General features: G+C 35.6%; 1 protein-coding gene across 1 annotated transcript in view; it reads right to left on the minus strand.

The window, feature by feature from the left end:
* HEATR1 (HEAT repeat containing 1) overlaps window positions 1–21,875 on the minus strand; it is a 74,267-nt gene that overhangs the window by 19,659 nt on the left and 32,733 nt on the right. The window contains exons 25-35 of the mRNA XM_037821755.1: window positions 21,042–21,145; window positions 20,749–20,892; window positions 19,650–19,768; window positions 19,434–19,555; window positions 17,880–18,008; window positions 12,902–13,132; window positions 11,995–12,121; window positions 10,512–10,672; window positions 6,816–6,862; window positions 1,794–1,917; window positions 1,074–1,214 (exon numbers count right to left, since the gene is read on the minus strand). Of these exons, the coding sequence (XP_037677683.1) occupies window positions 1,074–1,214; window positions 1,794–1,917; window positions 6,816–6,862; window positions 10,512–10,672; window positions 11,995–12,121; window positions 12,902–13,132; window positions 17,880–18,008; window positions 19,434–19,555; window positions 19,650–19,768; window positions 20,749–20,892; window positions 21,042–21,145 (1,449 nt within the window). The remainder of the gene's footprint in view (window positions 1–1,073; window positions 1,215–1,793; window positions 1,918–6,815; window positions 6,863–10,511; window positions 10,673–11,994; window positions 12,122–12,901; window positions 13,133–17,879; window positions 18,009–19,433; window positions 19,556–19,649; window positions 19,769–20,748; window positions 20,893–21,041; window positions 21,146–21,875) is intronic.

Here is a 21,875-nt window from a genome sequence, read left to right on the forward strand (position 1 = left end):
GGATGGATGTGTAGAAAAGTAGGGGAAGCAAACAAACAGACAAAGGTACCCAGTGTTCTTTTTTACTTCAATTGCTCTTTTTCACTCTAATTATTATTCTTGTTATTTTTGTGTGTGTGCTAATGAAGGTGTCAGGGATTGATTTAGGTGATGAATGTACAACTATGTAATGGTACTGTAAACAATCGAAAGTACAATTTGTTTTGTATGACTGCGTGGTATGTGAATATATCTCAATAAAATGATGATTAAAAAAAAAAAAAAAAAAAACCAAATATCAAGGGTTTCATATCTAGAATATATAAAGAACTTTTAAAATGGTGCAGCCACTGGGAAAAGCAATATGGCAGTTCCCCAAAAGTTTAAAATACAGAATTACCATTTGACCCAGCAATTCCACTTCTAGGAATATACCCAAAAAGAGTGAAAACAGGGTTGCAAACAGATACTTTATACCAGTGTTGATAGCAGCATTACTTGTGACAGCCAAAAGCTGGAAACAACCCAAGTGTCCATCAACAAATGAACAGATAAACAAAATAAGGTACACATACACAATGTAACATTATTTGAGCATAAGAGGAAAATGAGGTTATGAGATATGGTACAATGTGGAAGGATCTTGAAATCACTATGCACAATGAAACAGCAAGACACATAAGGACAAAAATTGCATGATATCAATTATAAGAGATAATGAGAAATGGTAAATTTGCAGAGATAGAAAGGAGATTGGAGGTTGTGGGGCAGATGGAGATAAATGAAAGGGGCATGTTTGTAAAAATTTTTAAAAAAATAAAATAAAACTATGCTCAAGTTGAGGCTGTATTAAGTAATTATAATATTCAGTAATTAAGAATTATACTAAGCTGTAATTCCATTCTAAGGACTTTTACAACATACATACATACACACACACTCATTAGAATTAACTTTTTAGAAAGTACACACATCACAGCATTATATTCAGATAATATTATTCTTCAATTTTAAACTGTACCACTGGAGAAATTTAAGGGTGTTAAATGCAGTTCTTTGATAAAGCAAAGAACAGTAAATGGGTCTTTACTTACTATTTTCTTCTTCCAGGAAGTATTCTGCTGTAGCTTGTTATTCAAAAGATCCAAAGCTTTACGGCGAACTGATGGCAGTGGATTATCCACTAGCCCTCTAATCACAGGAATGAATGTTTCTGTAGGCAACAAGGCGTTGACCTATAGGGTGATTTTCATTTAAAAAAAAGGAAGAAGTTTAACTCTGCCTAAGGTAGACTTCTATTTATTGCACACCTAGGTGCCTGGCTTTTTCATACACATACACGTTAACAACTTTTCAGGTAGGCATTAGTAACAATTTATTTAAAAAAAGAAGAAAAAAGAAACTGATGCTAAAAGTAAGTGAATTGCTCAATGCCATGCAGCTAAATAATTTAGCTAATAGCTATCTTAATTTCAAGACAAGTGACATTTCTAATATACCATATACTCTATCTAAGAAATACTTTTACTTTATTCCATTGAATAAAGTGGAACACTATCTAGGATTAGGTAACAATATTTAAAACATCATGCTCATTGAGGCCACTGAGGCATACATTCTTGTAATTTTTAGGGAAACAATTTTTTTAAGACAAGTTTATTTCTAGTTATCAAGAAGCTCAGAAAAATCTAAGCTTCATTATATCAAGAAGTTATTCCTAAGTTTATCTTTAAATAAAAATTTCCATAAAAAATCTCACAATGACGAGAAACCAGTAACATAATGGTAAGTATGTAGAGAAACAAAAAACCTACCTTATCTAACATGTCATAAGCCTTACTAAGGAGTGCACGCCAAAACTTCACAGTTGGTTTATCTGTGTTTTTCTCCACCGACTGTGCTACAGCATTAATATAGCCAAGAACTGTTTCTAGTAATCTAAAACAAAGCAGATTCATTTAGCAAACAGTAGTTAAAGGCATTTAAAGAACTCACTTATCTGTATTTCATGCAGAATGTTTCAAATAGAAAAAGCAATTAAATAATTTTCTACTAAATTATTTCAAAGCAATGTGCAAAGAAAGGAAAGGAGGAATTATCATCACAGAAAAATGTCCATTAGAAGTAAAGGAGAAGAAATGTCAGGCTTTGTGAGTCACTACATCAGCAACAAGAAGAGTCTGACTGTGCTGTCCAAGTGTGTGTGTTCTGGGAGTTACAGCTGTAGGTTAACGGCAGCTATCGGAATCAAAATTTCATATACATACACACATGCCTGTACCCCATACACCATTCAGGTCAAAACCAAGTGCAAATAAACACACATAACCCATGCTTTACTAGGATTAAGAGAAGACTAAAAACTTCAAATACTCTGTAATTAGAGAAGTATACACCAAATTACAACACACCCATAACTGGAACTCCCAACACTGCCAGCCTGCAAGCCTACAATGTGAGTGTGTGTTGGGGTGGGGGGGTGGGGGGTATAATGGGGAGGAAAGAGAGAGAACTTGAGATTGTAAAGAAGAGGGGAGCAAAGGGCACAACATAATCACCCCCAGAAATGGCATATCCTACATTAAGTGCTGCAATCCTCAACGCAGGACTGGAACTTGGTAGTTCACAATACTGGCTGCAGGGAAGGCAAAGAGAAGTCTATGGAACCCAGTGGTAGCTTTGGGAAGGTAATGCTTCTGGGAAGGAGGTATATAGAAAAGGTCAGAGGGCACTCTTTGAGGAAGTGATAGTGAAGATTAAGAATTTCTGCATCAAAATACATAGTGACAGAGGAGAACCTAAGATGGCGACTAGGTGAGACAGAGCAAAAGAACACCTCCGTGAAAAACACTGGATAGAAACCAGAGGTTGACCCAGAACACCACTTCCAGAGTAGCACCAGCCAGACAAGGTCTGCTAAAGCCACAGGGAACGTGCGTTTGGTGAAACCAGGAGTCTGCATTCCGAAACGAGTGAGTGAGTCGGCTGAGTTCCTCGGCCATGCTGTGGTGTGGGGAAATGGTGGGTTGGTGTTTGGAGACAGAATAGTTCTTTAAAAAAAAAAAAAAAGAAGCCTGGGAGCAGCTGCAGATAAAACAGGAGCAGTCTGGACTAACACCCTGGTGTCTGGTGTGGAGGATACCCCTTCCCACACCCACTGCTGATTGTCTCGGGTCCAGGGGAGCAAAGGGGAGCCAAAAGGAGAGAGAAAAAAAAATGCACGACTTGCAGCCATCTCCCCAGCGGGCAGGGCTACTCATGCCCAGGGCCAAACACACAGCACAGAGCCGAGCCAAGAAACCCAGCCTGACAAGGAGTCTTTCCCACAGCACCACTCACATAACACAATATCGGCCGTGGACAGTGGCCTTGAATACACCCACGGCTGATCATCCCGGAGCTGGGAAGGTGGAGCTATGCAGAAAGGGGGAAGTTAACGTGTCCCATTTAACCATCTTTGAAGCGGGCTGGGAACGCCACTGCACAGCCTGGCGGCCCAGGGCTTCCCTGGAGGTCGGCACTCACTTGTGACGTGGTATGGCCCTCCCCCCCCTCAGCAGAGGTCCTGGAAAAGCACAGCAGGGAGGGGGGAACCGCTCAGATGTCCCAGGGAACCTACACCAATACCAAGGACTTTTGGGTAAGTGGCAGAGAACAGCCTTGGATCTCCGGGAACACCTGGGAGGTTTGATTCTTGAGCTGCCCTTCCTCCCTAACTGCTCAGGCACACGCCCCTCATTCAGGGCACTGATAACACACCCAAATTAAGTGCACCGATTGGACCCCACAAGAATCAGATCCCCACACACCACAAAGTTGGGAAGAACTGACTTGAGGGGAATAAGTGACTCACGGCTGCCATCTGCTGGTTAATTAGAGAAAGTGTATGTCACCAAGCTGCAATTCTGACAAATTAAAGACCAAGTAAAGCAAATGCCAAGAGGCCAAAAACAACAGAAAATCTTAAAGCATATGATAAAACCAGACGACATGGAGAACCCGAACCCAAACACTCAAATCAAAAGATCAGAAGACATACAGTACTTGGCGGAATTAATCAAAGAACTACAGACAGGCAATGAGAGCATGGCATGGGATATAAAGGACTTGAAGAAGAGCATGGCACAGAAAATAAAAGACATAAAAAAGACCCTAGAAGAGCATAAAGAAGATATTGCAAGAGTAAATAAAAAAACAGAAGATCTTATGGAAATAAAAGAAACTGTAGGCCAAATTAAAAAGACTCTGGATACCAATAATACAAGATTAGAGGAAGCTGAACAACAACTCAGCCTACTCGAGGAGCACAGAACAGAAAATGAAAGAACAAAAGAAAGAATGGAGAAAAAAATTGAAAAAATCGAAATGGAATCAGGGATATGATAGATAAAATAAAACGTCCAAATTTAAGACTCATTGGTGTCCCAGAAGGGGAAGAGAAGGGTAAAGGTCTAGAAAGAGTATTCAGAGAAATTGTTGGGGAAAAATTCCCAAACCTTCTACACGATATAAATACACAAAGCATAAACGCCCAGCGAACTCCAAATAGAATAAATCCAAATAAACCCACTCCAAGACATATTCTGATCAGACTGTCAAATACTGAAGAGAAGGAGCAAGTTCTGAAAGCAGCAAGAGAAAAGCAATTCACCACATACAAAGGAAACAACATAAGACTACTCAGCGGCCACCATGGAGGTGAGAAGGAAGTGGCATGACATATTTAAAATTCTGAGAGAGAAAAATTTCCAACCAAGAATACTTCATACAGCAAAACTCTCCTTCAAATTTGAGGGAGAACTTAAATTTTTCACAGACAAACACATGCTGAGAGTGTCTGCAGATAAAAGACCTGCCCTACTTCAGATACTAAAGGGAGCCCTACCGACACAGAAACAAAGAAATGAGAGAGCGATATAGAGAATTTTAACAGACATATACAGAATATTACATCCCAGGTCACTGGGACACATGTTTTTCACTAGTGATCACGGATCTTTCTCCAGAATGGACTGTATGCGGGGACATAAAAACAAGCCTCAATAAAATTAAAAGTAAAAAAATGAAATTGTTCAAAGCACATTCTCTGACCACAATGGAATACAAACAGAAGTCAATAACCATCAGAGACTTGGATAATTCACAAATACCTGAAGGATAAAAATGAGGGGGAGATGAAAACATTCCTGGATAATCAAAAGCTGAGGGACTTCATCACCAGTAGATCAGTCCTAAGCAGGCTGAAAGGAAGGGACACTAAACAATTGACTGAAACCACGAAGAAATAAAGATTTCCAGTAAAGATCACGTGGTAAATATAAATACCAATACTACTGTATTGTTGATTTATAACTCCACTATTTACTTCCTATAGGATCTAAAATACATAAACTGTAAGGATAAATCAGTGGTTTTGGACTCAATGTAAAATACGTAATTTTTGACAAGAACTACATAAAGGTGGGGGGATGGAGGAGTATAGGAACACAGTTTACATGTCCTATTGAAGTTAAGTTGGTATCAAAGAAAAACAGGATTGTTATAGATTTAAGATGTTAAATTTAAGCCCCAAGGTAAACACAAAGAAAGTATCAGAGAATATGACCAAAGAGATGAAAAGTAGAGTAGGAGTTCCAAGAAGTGGGGGAAGGGGCAATGGGGAGTTAAGAAATGAGTGTAGGGCTTTTGTTTGGGGTGAAGGGAAACTTCTAGAAATGGATGGTCGGAAAGTGATAGCATTGCAACATTCTAAATGTGATTAATCCCACTAATGGAATGCTAGAGAGGGGTGGAATAGGAACATTTAGGCTATATATATCTTTCCACAATTGAAAAAAAAAAAAAATAAGACAGTCTAAATAGATGACAATTAAATGCCAAGGATGATCCTGGATGGGATCTGAGGTTGGAGGAGAGGAGGCTCAAAGGGACACAGATGGGACACAAGAAAAAAAAAAAAGGAAATATAGAATGTAAGCTTTATATCAATGTTGAATTTCTTGAACTTCTTAGCTGCGCTTGATGAGATTGCATAAAATAATGTTCTTGTCCATGGGAAAGGTATACGTGAATTATATTGTTTGTTCAAAGATATGTGCAGCTTGCTCTCATATGTTCAGAGGACAGAGCAATAGATGATGGATGTTAGGGAGGGAGAGAGGGAGGGAAAGAAAGAGACGGTGGTGTGACAGGATCTTAAAGGTGATGGATTGGGGTATTGGGGGAGGGGGTCAGGGTATGATGGAGTTCTATGTATGGGGTTTGTACTGTTTTTGCAACTGTTCCTGTAAGAGTGAACTTATTTCAAAATAAAATTTATTATTAAAAAAACATACATAGTGACAGCCTATGGATTATAATCCACTGAAAGAAACAAGAATTCAAGAGTCCACACAAAACTGTTCAAATTAAACCATACTAAAGAGGTATAATTATATTCAATATATAACATATCCTGGAATGGTTCCTGACCAAAAAAAAAAAAAAAAAAGTGATATAAAGGACATTGTTGGGATAATATAGATTAGGTTAAGAGTATCAGTGCTACATTTTCTAAATTTAATAAGTATGCTATGGTTTTATAATAAAAGAGTCTTATTCTTAGAAACTATACACTAAAATATTTAGGGGTGAAAGGGCATAACGTATGCAACTTGCTTTCAAATGATGTAGGGAAAAATATGTGTAGGGAGAATAATAAAGCAAATGTGGCATAAAATGTTAAACACCTGGTGAACCTGGGTAAGGAGTATATAAGAATTTTGTCTACTATTCTTTTAGCTATTCCAAGTTTGAAATTTTTCCCAAATTAAAATTAAAAACAAAATAAAACATACCTCTGTTCAAGGCCTTTTAAAACTTGAGGACCACCGCTTTCAACTACCTAATTTTTAAAAGAGGTACCATGAGAACAGAATAGGCATTTCAAGGAGGTAAAAGGAAACAAAGACTGTTCACTTAAATTTCCATGGTAACTGTTTTCTGACATTACCTATTTAATCAGGTTCAGATCATCCTCATTATACTTTAATAAACTATTTCTATTAATTTATTTTAATTATTCTATTTTAAATAAAGTACAACAAAGATTCAGAAAAATATAGAATATAATAAATATTCATTTACCCATTACTTAATTTTATGAAATGCTAATCTTCTGACAACTCAGGTAAAATTTTAGAATTTAAACATTACAAATACGACTACAATCCCCTATATATCACTCCTGATTCCATTCTCCCACTACACTTCAGGTCCCACAAAGACAACCACCATCCTGAATCTGCTGTTTAATGTTATTAAAGAGTACATATCATTCAGCAACATGTTTTTTTCTGGTAATATTAGGTTTTTGAGACTATCCACGATGACTCACGTTGCTCTAGTTCATTCATTTTAAATTCATACAGTATTCCTTTGCATACAACACAAGTTATTTATTTACCTCTGCTGCTAGACATTTAGCTTGTGCCCACTGTTTTCTTAACAGTGCTAGAAGAGGATAGTATTTGTCTCCTTCACCATCTAGGAAAGTGTCTGTCAGGTACATACTTAAGGGAATTGCTCAACTACAGGGTATGAGCATTTTCAATTTGACTAGATACTACCAAGTGCTTTCTGAAGTGGCTGTACCAATTTATACTACCCATAACCATGTAAAAAAAATTACCAAATCTCTACATCTTAGGTATTAACCCTTAAATTCTTGACAATTTGATGGGCATCATAATGGCATCTCTTTTAATCTGCATTTTCCTGCTTATTAGGTAGGCTGAGATTTCTATTAACTGGCCTTTTGTGATTCTTCTTCAGTGAATTAATATTCTTTGCCAGTTGTACTACTGGAAAAGGATACTTTTTTAATTATGTGCACAGCAATAATCTTCTCAGTCTGTAGTCTTTCCTTTGTTTATGTGGAAGTTTTTGCTGTTGTTGCTATTGAATCAGTTTTTAAGAAATTCTTTTCTATACTCTGATTACAATGATGGTCTCCTTGATTTCTTCTAAAAATTCTAAGTGTTGCTTTTCCATTTGAAGTTTCTAATCTATCCAAAATTGTTTTTTGTATATGGTATGAGATCAGAGACTTTTTTTCCCCAAGTGGAAAACAAATTATACCAGCTGTAAAGTTTCTTTTTCTCTAGTGCTTTATATTGCCACCTGTATAGTTGTCTTTCATATGCATAACTGTGTTTCTGGGCTTACTCTTCAGTCACATTGACCTATCTGAATACTCTTTCATCCATGAACACAGGGTGTTTTTCCATTTCTTCAAGTTTTCTTTTGGGTCCTTTAAGATCTTAGAAATTCCTCCATAATATTCTTAAGTATTTTCGGGGGGTGTATTCCCAGTACTTTATATGCTTTCATTTTTATTGTATATAAGATCTTTTTTCTATTATATTTTCAATTATACTGGGTATTAATTGCATATAAGACTAATGGTACCATTATACAATGGTGTGCAAGGCTAATGAGTTCAGCAAGCTTGCTTGGTAAAGATCCGTATCTATACTGATCTCTAGACAGTGTCTACACTAACCTCTATCAAGTAAGCTTGCTGAACTAATTATCAGTCCTAAGATTTTGTGGATTCTCTTTTTTTCTGATTGTTAAAGCTCATTTCTTTTCCTCAACAGAAATGATGACAGAAGGAATCCTTGTTCCTGACTTTAACAGGCACATCAATGTTTCTTCATTAAGTATGATACAAACTGTAAGTTTCTGATAGACAGCTTTTATCAGGTCAATGAAGTTCTCATCAATCCCACACTGTTAAGAGGATATTTTTTTCCTTAAATCATGAATGAGTGTTGAATTTTGTTGAATTTTTTCTCTGTAAATATTATATGTTTTGCCCTCTTGATCTGTTAATGTATTAGAGTATTTTACCAGATATTTTAATGTTAAACAATTATTGCCTACCTTGGTCATACTATATCTTTCTTCCTTCTTTCTCTAATTGTTTAAATTAAGAATATGTACACCAGTGTTCATAGCAGCATTACTTGCATTAGGCAAAGGGTAGATGTAAGCCAAGTGTTCATTAATGGATGAATGGATAGACAAAATGGGGGATATACATAAATGATATTAGCTGTAAAAAATAATGAAGTTCTGATACATGCAATAACATGGGTGATCCTTGAAGATATTATGTTGAGTAAGTCAAACACAAAAGGACATATATTGCATGACTCCATTTATATGAAAAGAAAACTAGAATATGCAAATTCACAGAAAGAAAATAGAGTACAGGCTACCAAGGGCACGGGGAAGGCAAATGGGGGAATTAATGTATAATGGGGACAGGGTTTCTATTTAGGGTGACGGAAAAGTCTTAAATTTTATGCTTGAGAGGGCTGAGATGGGAAATTTCATACTGTTTATGTTACCACAGTTAAAAGAAAGAGAGATTGAAGAGACAATGACAAATGCAAACGTGATGATTCTGGAAAAATCCAATAATGGGGAGAAAAATGTCCCATTACTGGGACAACAGGGAAAAAAAGGAAAACACAATCTATGCTTTATATCACTGTTAAATTTTTTTGAGATTGGTAATTATATTCAATGAGATTTATAAGTGAATATCCTGATCTTGGAAAATATACATGGAAGAGTAAATGTTCAAGGAACATGATGTATCCAACCTACCTTAAATGTTTAGTAAACAGAAAAACAGAAAGAATGATATAACAAATGAGGCAAAATGTTAAATATTGGTAAATCTGGAAATCTGGGTACGGAGCATGTTGGAGTTCTCTGTATTATTTTTGCAACTTTGCCTAAGTATGAAATTAGTTAAAAATAAAAAGTTAAAAAAAAAGAGTACATCACACAAACAGAAAAGTGCACAAGGCTACATGGAGAGCTCACTAATTTTCATAAAGTGGTGTAACCATTATCCAGGTAAAGGCAAAGAGTATTATCAGCACCCTGGAAGCCCTCCCCCACCTCTGCCCCTTCATTACCCTTTCCCACTTCCCCAAAGATAAACATTAAACTGATTTCTAAAACCACAGGTTTGTTTTGCTGGTTTCTGACTTTACATAACTGGAATTACAGCACATATTCATTTTTATCTGGCTTCTTTCTTTCAATATTATGTTTGTGAGATTCATTAGGCTGTTGTGTCAGTAAGGTTCATCCATTTTCACTTATAACTACAAGACAATTTATTCATCCATTCTATTGTTGATAGGCACTTCGGTTATTACCAGTCTGGGGTCACTATTAATAACACTCATATAAACATTCTTGCAGATGTTTTTCAGGGCCTATGTCCATGTTTTTCTGATCGGTATATACCATTTAAGAATAGAATTACTGAGTCATAGGGATTATATATGTTCAATCTTAGTAGATAATCCCAAATAATGTCATACTATTTTGTCCTATTATTTTTACAGGCATGTCTTGGCTAAACATTTTCATGAGACATTTGTTAAGCTATTTTCACTAGTTTAACACAGTTCCTTTAGAAAGCAGAAAAGCATCTTATCACAAATATATTTAAAAAAACACATCACCTTCCTGATAAAATTATTGGAGGCCAGGAGCTGAGACATGAAAGACACTGACAAAAATTTAAAATGCCGCAATTGCTTGCTAGAATGAGTGTCTATATTAAATATCTGTAGCATTTCTTCTTCTGACTCATTCTTATTAGATCCTGCTTTGGGAGTGGTTTCTGAAAAAGAGCAACAAAACAAGTGAACTCACTCACTTTCAACCTAAATCCTTAAAACAGATATAATAAGCTTTAACTCAGAAAGGTAATGGGATAAAATTTTCAGAGAGAAATATGTTTATACATATGATTGTACCCACAGTTTTTCCTCCTCTAAATCAGAGGAAAATAATCTGATTGTTTTTAGTGTATTTACCAAGTACCCAATAACTCCAAGAAGAGGTGTGTAAAACAACAGCAACCAAAACAAACAAACAAACAAAAAAACCCAGAAACAAAACAAAACCAACAAACCAGGACAACTAAGACAAGCAAATAGAAAGCAAAGATACTTACAGAAGAACTCATCATATGTTGGCTCCTTAACTAATTTCTGAAACTTCAGAGGCATTTACTTGGTGGGCTACAACAGCCTGAAGGGGGGACATTTTCTAACCTGCAAAGTTCAGTTCTAAAAGTTTGAAGATGACATTTCCTAGAGCTTCAAACTTTAAGATGTAGAATCTCTTATTTGAATGTATCTAATATAAAAGGTGTTTGGAGTCCAGTGGTTAGAAGCCCGTGGTGGGCCATTTGAAAAACAGTCTTAGACAATGACTTGATACGAAGACTTCTTCCTTAAATGTGTGACCATGTACAGCTTTCTAGGCACTTTCTTGGGTATATACCTACCAAACTGTTAAAGTGCAGGATGAGATAAGTTACTGCCTAGCCAAGCAGGGATGATGGGACAATGACTGGCCACAATGGAAAACAGCTCCTGTGTAGTCCAACACTCTTATTACCTTCTTTCTAATACACTTTGCTGTTCTGCTTCACAGGGTAGGAAATGGACTAAGAACATTCAACGTAGCAATCCTTTCTTAATCCATTCTCATTGGTGCTGCAATTAGTGGAATTTCCTTTAAGACTATGCTATATGGTAAATTTTTATTTAGTTACCACTGCTGCATGCATTTTTTTTTTCCTTTTCTTATAAATGTCTTCATAGATATTTTTATGGGAAACTAAAAGGTAGTTAATAAGCTTCTGCTAATTTACTGCCATTTTAACATAATTCATCCTGGATACTTCTAATATTCCACAGCCAAGACATCAGCATAGGCACAAAAGTATAAAAGAGAATGTGTGAGGAATGGCAAGAAGAAATCCAACTTAGTATTTTCCATAGGGATTTGAAAAGGTACATGATCATATACGCAAATGAAAAATTAATTTAAAAAATATCCATTTAAGTATGTACCATAAGTTTTAACAATTACTTGCATTGCTTCTCTTGAGGTTTCATGTTAAATGATAAATAAAACCTGATTTCTGTTTACCTTCTTTTTCCTCTGGCAGCTTTGTTAAGTACTGGAGAATATTCATCAAGCTTTGAATCTGATGTTCAATACTAAATTCACAACTGACTAATATCCAAAATTCAGTGTCTGCCTCTAAAATAGCATCCTATATGGAGAGAAGAAAAAAAGTGATGAAGTATATCTATCAAATTCATATTAATTAATAAGTACGTATCAGGGAAAATGGTTAAAAAATACTCCTTTGCATGACAAGTCACTACATTATTCCTTATGGTAATATGTGTCAATTAATGAACAACAGTTCATAAGCTCCTTACATAAAATAAAGCCAGTTAATGAGAATTATGAGGGCATCATTTAGTATAATTTGCATTATGATTTCTAGGAGAATTGAATATACTACTTTACTTTGAGTAGATCTAGATCTACTATCAGATCTCAGGTCAAAGAAGTAATATAAAAACAGTTATTGGCCTATAATATACCCAAATAGGGCTCTTCAAAATAATCACTTTATGTCTTACTGATTTCAATGGTGCCAAAAATGTTGAAAACACATTTATACCTCCTCCCTCCCTTTTTCTACAAAGTGCCTTCAAAACGACTTTTAAGGGACAAGGTTTAATTACTTTACAATTTCCTGTGGGTTTAAAAATAGAATCACCCAACATGGCACCAGACCTGTTTCTTAGAAAAACCAAATTTCCTTCAGAGGATATTTTGCTGCTATCAAGGATATTCAGAGTGCCACAGACTCTGAAAGCAATTTTAAAGAATGCAAACAAAACATAAATAAGGTTCTAAGCAAAAACTGCTAAATAATGCACACTAAGCATAACCAGCTCCACGTTTAAACTGGAAAATATCACAAAATCTGTGTGAAAACAACATTTTCCTTTTTATCCACCCCACCCTTTAAACTGACCTTTTCTCCACAGGCAGCCACCAGCACTGTTTTAGTGACGTACTGTTCAAAAAGCAATATGAGGAGAACCCAGAGAAATTTTTCTGCACCTAGAGTAACAATAAGTTGAACAAGAATAGGCAGGCGCCTGTGTTCTGGAACATGTGGTAGTGCATCCACAAATACATTAATGATTTTTACCACAATTTCTTCAATGTTTCTTGTGACTTCTGCAGAGTTTCCACCATCAGACTGCAAAAGAGCAAGCAGGGACAATGAAGGACCCTCCACAAAAGAAGCTTTAAGCAGACAAGAAAAGGCCAAAAAAGTTATCAAAAGAATTTTAATAAAGACTTATCAATAAGTATTCAATGAGCACCTATTATGTCACAGGCACTGTATGGCCCTGAGGGGAATATGAAGTGAAAATGTGATCCCAAAAGGGATTTATAGTCTTTACGAAACAAGACATACATGTGAAAAGATATCAACAGGAGGCAGTAAATGGTAGATGCCAAATATGTAGCACTGATAGAAATTCTACTCTTAGGCAGTGTGGGAGCTACATAATCAAGCAGAACTCAGGTTACGCAATGAGAAGAAAGGGTTTAATCTCAAACAGAGAACAGAAAATTTCAGTAACTCCATGCTGCTTAGAGAATAAAGTGCAAATCCTTTTACTCTGGTACTGGTGTTCAAAATACAATGCTGAATAAATACCTCAATGTATCAATGAATGAGTACCCTCTACTTCTCCCTTTGCTCTCCACCAAACTGATCCACATTACATTCTTCACACAAACTGCACATATATCATCTGCAAGCAGGGAAAGTTTTACTTCTTCCCTTCCAATTTGGATGTCTTTTGTTTTTCTTTTGTGACAGTGGGCAACCTTGTAATCTTCCTAATCTTAGAGGGAAAGCTTTCAGTCTTTTACAACTTAGTATGATGTTAGTTCTGGGTTTTTCATACATACCCTTTATCATGTTGAGGAAGTTTCCTTCTATTCCTTGTTTTCTAAGTGTTTTTATCAAGAGGTACAGGACTTTGTCAAATGCCTCTTCTATACTGAGATGACCATGTGTGTTTTTTTCTTTTGTTCTACTAATGTGGCATATTACATTCGTTGATTTTATGTATTCGTTGACTTGCATGTATGGGGTAAATCCCAATTGATCATGGTAATTCTTTTAATGTGCTGTTGGATTTAGTTTGCCAGTATTTTGTTAAGGATTCCTGCTTCTATATTCATAAGGGGTATTAGTCTGTAATTTTCTTTTCTTGCAGTATCTTTATCCAGGATTGTACTACAGTGATGTTAGACTTACAGAATAAGCTAGGAACTGTTCACCCCATTCAGTTTTTGGAAAAGTAAGAGCAGGATTGGTGTTAATTCTTCTTGGAATGTTTGGTAAAATTCACCAGGGAAGCCATCTGACCCTGGACTTTTCTTCTGCTGGGAGGTTTCTGATTAATGATCAATCTCTTTACTATTATTGGTCTGTTCAGATCTTTTTCTTCTTGAATCAGTGTAGTTAGTTTCTAGGAATTTGTCCTTTCATCTAATTTGTTGGCATACATTCGTTCACAGTGTTCTCTTATAATCCTAATTTCTGAGGAGGGGGTAGAAAGGTCCCCCCTTTGATTTCTGGTTTTAGTTATCTGCATCCTCTTTTTTTCTGTCAGTCTAGCTAAAGGCTTGTGGATTTTATGGATCTTTTTAATAAACCAAATTTTGGCTTTTGTTCTTTTATTTTCTTTTTCATTTATCTCTTCTTATCTTTGTTCTTTCCTTTATTCTACTTGCTTTGGGTTTAGTTTGTGCTTCTTTTTCTAGACCATCCAGTGTGGTCAGAGAAGATACATTGTATTATTACAACATTTTTAAATTTATTGATACTTGGTTGTGACCTAACATATATTCCATCCTGGATAATGTATTCTGTTGCTCTTGGGTGAAGTGTTCCATATCTGTCAGTTAGGTCTAGTTGGTTTATAGCACTGTTCAAGTCTTTTATTTCCTCATTGATTTTCTATCTAGATATCTGATCCATTATTGAGAGAGATATATTAAAGTCTCCTACTTTCAATGTAGAACCATCTATTTTTCCCTTCAAATCTGTCAATATTTGCTTCACATATTTTGGGGCTCTTCTGTTAGGTGCATATATATTCATAAATGTTATGTCTCCTTGTTGACTTAACTCCTTTATCAGTATATAGAAACCTTCTGTGTACCCTGTAACAGTTTTTAAAGTCTGTTTTATGTAATATTAATATTGCTACCCCACTTCTCTTTTGGTTACTAATTGTATAGTATTTTTTCCCTTCTTTCACCTTCTACCCACTTGTGTCTTTTAATTCACGGTGAGTCTCTTGTAGACAGCATACAGTTGGGTCACCCTTTTTTATCCATTCTGCCAGGCTCTGTCTTTTACCAAAGAGTTTAATCCATTTATGTTTAATAGACATAAAATTATTGGTTGGCAAGTGGTTTCCTTTCATCACTTTAAATATTCTTTCCCACTGCCTTCTTGTCTCCATGGTTTCTGATGAAAAATCAGCATTCAATCTTATTGGAACTCACTTGTACATAAGATGCTGCTTTTCTCCTGCAGCTTTCAGAATTCTCTCCTTATTCCTGGCATTCAACTGTGTGACTACTTTGTATCTAAACATGGTCCTCTTCGGTGTATCCATTTGGGGCTCTTTGGGCTTCTTGAAAGAGCATATTCATATCTTTAAATTTGAGAAGTTCTCTGCCATTATTTCTTTGAATATACTTTCTGCCTCTTTCTCTCTTTCTACTCCTTCGGAGATCCCATAATGTGTATGTTGATGTACCAGCTGGTGTCCAACGAGTCTCAAAGGCTCTGTTCATGCCCTTCATTCTTTTTCTTTCTGCTTCTTGGCCTGAATCATTTCAATTGTCTTCTCTTTCGAGTTCCCTGACTCTTCTGCCAGCTCCAGTCTGCTGTTAAAACCCTCAAGCCTCAGGGGAATTTTTTATTTCAGTCATTGCAGTCTTCAAGTACTTCTCTGTGGTATCTTTTTTAAAAATTTCTGTCTCTTTCTGGAGATTCTTATATTGTCCATTATTGTTTTCCTGATATCCTTTAGTTCTTTCTCTGTGTTTCCCTTTATCTCTTTGAGTATACTAAGGATCATTTTTTAAACGTCTTCATCTGGTTTGTCCAAAATCTGGTCTTCATTGATGGTTTCGGTTGTCTTGTTCCTCTGGATGGGCCATCATTTCCTGTTTCTTTGTTTGTCATGTAATCTTTTGATGCACATTGTACATTTTAATATTTTAAAATGTTAACTCTGGGATTTAGTCCCTGACCTGTCTGTTCCTCAAGGTGGTATCCAGCTACTGATATGACAGTGATTTCCCTGGGTACCAGGAACTAACAAAAACAAACCAATACAAAAGGCACCTTTTTCAGTCTTTGCAAACTGGCTCTGTGTTGGCTGGTGCTCTCCTTCAGGCTGTAGCCCTCCTGTCAAGAACAGCCTGTGGCAAACGTGAAGTGGAGGGTCCTCTCTATCTTTTTTGAGCCTGTGTCTAGTCCTGGGCTTGCACCTGCTTGTGGCCTTAAGAATTCTGCCATTACATGAATTCAAATGCCTTCTCTACTACCCATGAAATAAACTTTATTCTCCTCCTAAAGGCTGCAGTGTATGACTTAAAGCAGTTAATCTTTTATCCTAGGCTGCTTTTACTAAATTTTTTCATTCACTGCTTTAGTTCAGTCAGCTAGGTGCTTCTGCCTGCAGGACAAGTTCTACGAGAACAAACCAGAGACAAGTTTCCTGATTCAGTACTTCAGGCTACTAGTTGATTGACTGGCATCAATATACAGACACCCCAGTATGTGCATGGGGTTACTCTGCTCTTGACTGAACAGGGTCCTGGATCCACAATGGCAGTGGAGGCTGGCTCCACATCTCATCAGGGAGGGGGTGGGAGTAGGGTCTGCAAGGGTGCCATGAGCTTCTCCTACTGTTTTTTAAATCTGCATTTTCTTGATTGAGTCCTGGCCCAGTTATTGCAATACTTTAACTGTTTTCTGGGGTTCTGAGGAAGACGGCTCTGCCAGTTTTTGCTAGTTATTCAAAGATTCTGATGGGGAAGAGTACCCTGAATCATCTTATGCCACCATCTTGGTCGACCAGAAGCTTCCCTATCCTTCTTTCATACCAGTTCAAATTCTATTTCTTATGGAAATTTCTGGAGACCCTAGCCCATATGGGTTTTTCCCTGCTCAACTCTTCAGCATTTATTTATGCTATTTGAACATACAAATGGGTATAGTTATTTTTCCTTTTATGTATGGCCTGAACTTGCCAGGTTGTTAGACAAAGAGAATCCTAATAGCAACATTAAAAGGAAAAGGTTCTCAATTAGATTACTTGCTAAATAATGTCATGCCAAGAATGGTCAATGCCAAGAGGAAAAATTTCAACAACATAAGTAGATGTAAACAGAAAACTCAAACTGACAACCAAGACCTTTCATCTTGGAGGCAACTTTTTAGTTTCAAACTGATTATTCCTTACTAGCCAAGACTATACCTCACTTATCTATTGACATACTTAGCTCGTATGGAATGCTTTTTAAATGTATGTTGAACTAATATTAACAAATATACCATTTTAGCTCTAAAACTTCCTATCTTCAATGGCCTATAAAAAAGATATTACTACTCAATTGATGCAATGTTCTGATATACACAGTAAATGTAAATTCACTTTGTCAGACTGTAAAGACTTTTATATTTACACCCTTGCAGGACAGTAGAATCAGCTTATGTATTTTTATTTATATTATCAGAGAAGACATTGTTTCCAAGATGGTTTCTTAGCTTCACCATTCTAAAATTTAAGAAGCCTTTCAGAAATGCTTTTTAAGTCATTTATTTACCATTACCTGAATTTCATACTACATAAAATTTTTTTAATTAGAAAAATGTGAAAAATTGTATGAAGACAGCCTACCTGAATAAGTGCTGGAATAACCATTTTCACTGTCTTGTTAATAACTTGAAAACTGTAAGTATCATCTAGGCGCATGACATTGGCTCCCATAAATGTAAAAATAGACATGATATTGTGTAGAACTTTATCCTAAAATAAAACATGAACATTTTCTATTTTAAACACTTCAAATATCAATGATTCATTACATCTCAACAACAAATAGACAAATAAGCCAAATAAATGAGCAAAGGATTTGAAAAGACTTTCCTTCAAAAAAGATACAAAAATGGCTAATAAGCACATGAAAAGATGTTCAACATCATTAGGCATTAAGGAAATGCAAATCAAAGTTGTAAGATACCACTTCATACTCATTAGATGGCTATAATCAAAATGATAGACAATAACAAGTGTTGGGGAAGATATGGAGAAATTGGAACCTTCATACAGTGTTACTGGGAAATTTAAATGGTACAGCCACTTTGGAAAACAGTCTGGCAGTTCCTCAAAATATTAAACAGAGTTACAATCGACCTAGCAATTCCTCTAACGATATATCCAATAGAATGGAAAACATGTCCACACAAAAACTTGTATATGGATAAACAAACTATGGTATAATATGGTAAATATCCATACAATGGAATATTTGTCACAAAAAGGAATGAAGTATTGATAAATGATACAACATGGATGAACTTAGAAAACTTTATGCATACAAAAGAAGCCATCCACAAAGAACCACATCTTGAAACATCCATGATAGGCAAATCCAGAAAAGGAAAGTAGAATGGTCGTTGCCTAGGGCTGGGGGATTTGGGGAGAAATGGGGAGTGACTGCTTTTGCAGGTGCTGAAAATATACTAAAATTAGATAGTGGTGATGGTTGCATGACTTTGTGAATATACTAAAACCAGTAAATTGTACACTTTGAAAGAGTGAACTTTATGGTATATGAAGCATATTACAATTTTTACAAAAAAAGATAGCTTATCAATGATTCTTAATCATCTCTGGATTATCAACTCCTTTGAGAGCTGTGAACTTTCTTGGAAGAAAAAAACTCCCATCACATAAATCTTACACATAATTTCAGTAGATTAAAAAGATCCCTAAAAAACTATGAACTGTTTGAAAGCAGTTTATAATGATCAGCTACAAATAGCCTATAATCTGTCTTATTTTTTTTATCTGAGGATTAAGGGATATTAATTTTTTCCAAATACCACATCATACTACTAAATAGTATTAGAAAGTTAAGCAAGCCAGGTATTGTGCCAAGTGCCAAATTATCTATTATCTAATCAAATCTTCATAACAAACCTAAGAAGAAGGTTTCCATTATTCCCACTTTACCAAAAGGGGAGCTGGAACTTAGCAAGAACAATCTGCTCATATGGGCCTAGCTATGAAGAGGCAGGACTGAGATTTGCACTTAGGGCTGTATGATTCCAAAGCAGAATGAATTAAAACCAGTAAGTTTAAACTTAGTGGCTTAAACCTGTGCATTTCCATGGAAGAAAGAAAGTATATCTGAACTATTTGCCAAAGGCTTCAATTATTAATACTTACAGGAAATATTCCAGCAACTGTACCCAAAAGTAAAAGAGCATGGTGATGGGTTTGAGGCATCTCTGAAACACGGATGCACTGAACTATCAATTCCACATTGAACTTTTCCTCATCTAGAACATCTACAGTGGTGAGAAATAAAATTCCTTAAGTGGCAGGTACATTCATATGCAAAGCAGACAAATTTCTGCACTCTCCTTCCAAAAAATCACATACCTTTTGGTATTTTACCTCCATCTGGAGAGAGTTTTTGGCAGATATTGAGCAGACAACTCAGAATTAACTGTTTGGTGTATTCCATATTTCCCTGCTCCGATGACAAAGGTTCCAAACACCTTCAGGACCCCCAGTAAAGAGATGATGGGAAACGAAAAAGTTGTACAATTTCAGTGGCACATTAAAAGCCATTGTCCAAGGGGAAATTTTAGGTTGCATATATAGTACTAAAATAAAAAATTAAAAGATAAAACATAGGACTGTATAACACAGTGAACCCTATTGTAAATGATTAACTATAGTTAATGGTACAATTATAAAAATGTTCTTTCATGAGTTATAACAAATGTACCACACTGATGCAAGGGGTTAATAATAGGCTGGTTTAAGGGAAAAAAAAATACACCCTAATGTAAACTATGGACTATAGGTGATAGGGAACGCTGTATTTTCTACATGACTTTTCTGTAAACCTACAACTTCTCTAATTAAAAAAATTAAGGAAAAAAAAAAAGCCATTGTCCAGAACTCATATCAAATAAAGAATCACTAAAATACTAACATTAAACATGCTATACAGAGTCTTCAAAAATAGAGCCCCATATTTTCTCACATAGGCAAGTGCTTATGTTAAATTACCTCTCTGTTGTACTTTCTATCAACCTCTATAAAATCTTAGATGAAAACCTTGAGAGTTGTTTTTCAGATGAAAACATCCACAATACAATGGCATACCCTATAGATATCTAGTTAAGATTTTATACCTAAAAAATACAGCAAGTGTCATTTTACATCGTTAAATATAAGTAAAGATGTCCCAAAAGATTACACCACATTCTTTCTCAGGGACATAGTATTGAAATTTAAGAGGAAAGCAAGATGGAAATTGAGTGGTTATTTACTACGTAACATAGGATGAAGGTCAATTTGGGGCAATGACAACAGGTACCTAAAACCATTCTTTTAATCTTTCTTCTATAGTGTTTAACTTGCTTTATTTTACAGACTAGTAGTATGAGAAAAAGAGAATGTCCAAGAAAATAAGATGGACAAGTATAAGAATCCTATTTTCTCACAGACTGAAGTCCAGTGTCATTACCTTGAAAGCAGGTTAAAAAGAGTTGGTATCAATATCTGAGGACTTTTGAGTTTCTTTTTGTGCTGCAGTAATTCTAGGATGAGGGTTACTCTTTGCCAGTAAGAACCTCCAACTTCCTGAACAGCTTCTAGATCTTGTGATTTTCTGAGAAACAGATAAGACAAAAAGTTGGAAAAGCGAATGCTATCAATGCTAAATCAAATCTAATTAAGCCAAACTAACAGGTATAAAAAAGTTATAACAGTGTCATAACATTCGAGGCACCATGTCCCTATTGCATTCATAGCGCTTACTTCTGTTGCATTTTTTGCCTTCTTGTTTGCTGAATTGTACCCAAGGATTTAGCTTTATCTGGTGGCTCCAGTTCTATTCTGACTTGTTCAGCATTAACAGAAATCTGAAATATTAAAGAATGGTTGATGATATAATTCCTGGGATAAGGTTAGAGCAATGAACACTGATTAAGAGATACAATGAAAAATTTTATGTTCACTTTTATATCTTGCTATTCCTCTAGAGTCCAGCCCATTCCCCAATGGCAAATTTCTAATGCATCCTTTGAAATTCTCCATATACCAATAGCCAGAGAGAGATTTTTTTAACACAAAGAGGAGCCTATTACACACATTGTTCTAACTTAATTTGTTTTACTTTATGTATCCTTGAAATCAGCACATACTTATTTCACCACACGGTATATGTTTATTATCATAAAACACAAGAAATAATTTCATATAGAAGAGTATATTTTCATAATCAAAATAAGCTTTATAGCAAACAGTACAACTGCTTTACATTTAAGGTTTACCTTACCTTTGGTAATGTCTAACAATTATCTCTTATACTCTATAGTCTGCTATGTTATTTTTGTGATCCTAATTTTTTTTCCATACTCCCTTAAAAATATGAAGATAAAATCAGACATTATTCCATAATAAGGGTTTACTCAATTAGGGGGAAGAATAAAACTTTCTGGTTGTGCATCTGCCTCACTTTCTACTATTTGATTCTACTAGCTGTTATAAGTCTCTTTAAAAATTAAAATGAGATAAATACAGAATTATCCACAACAATTTCCCAAGTGCCAAACCAGATACATCCTAATCAATGGGGAAGGAATTAAAAAA

Source organism: Choloepus didactylus, chromosome 2, assembly GCF_015220235.1.
Source record: "Choloepus didactylus isolate mChoDid1 chromosome 2, mChoDid1.pri, whole genome shotgun sequence".
Taxonomy (NCBI): Eukaryota; Metazoa; Chordata; class Mammalia; order Pilosa; family Megalonychidae; genus Choloepus; species Choloepus didactylus.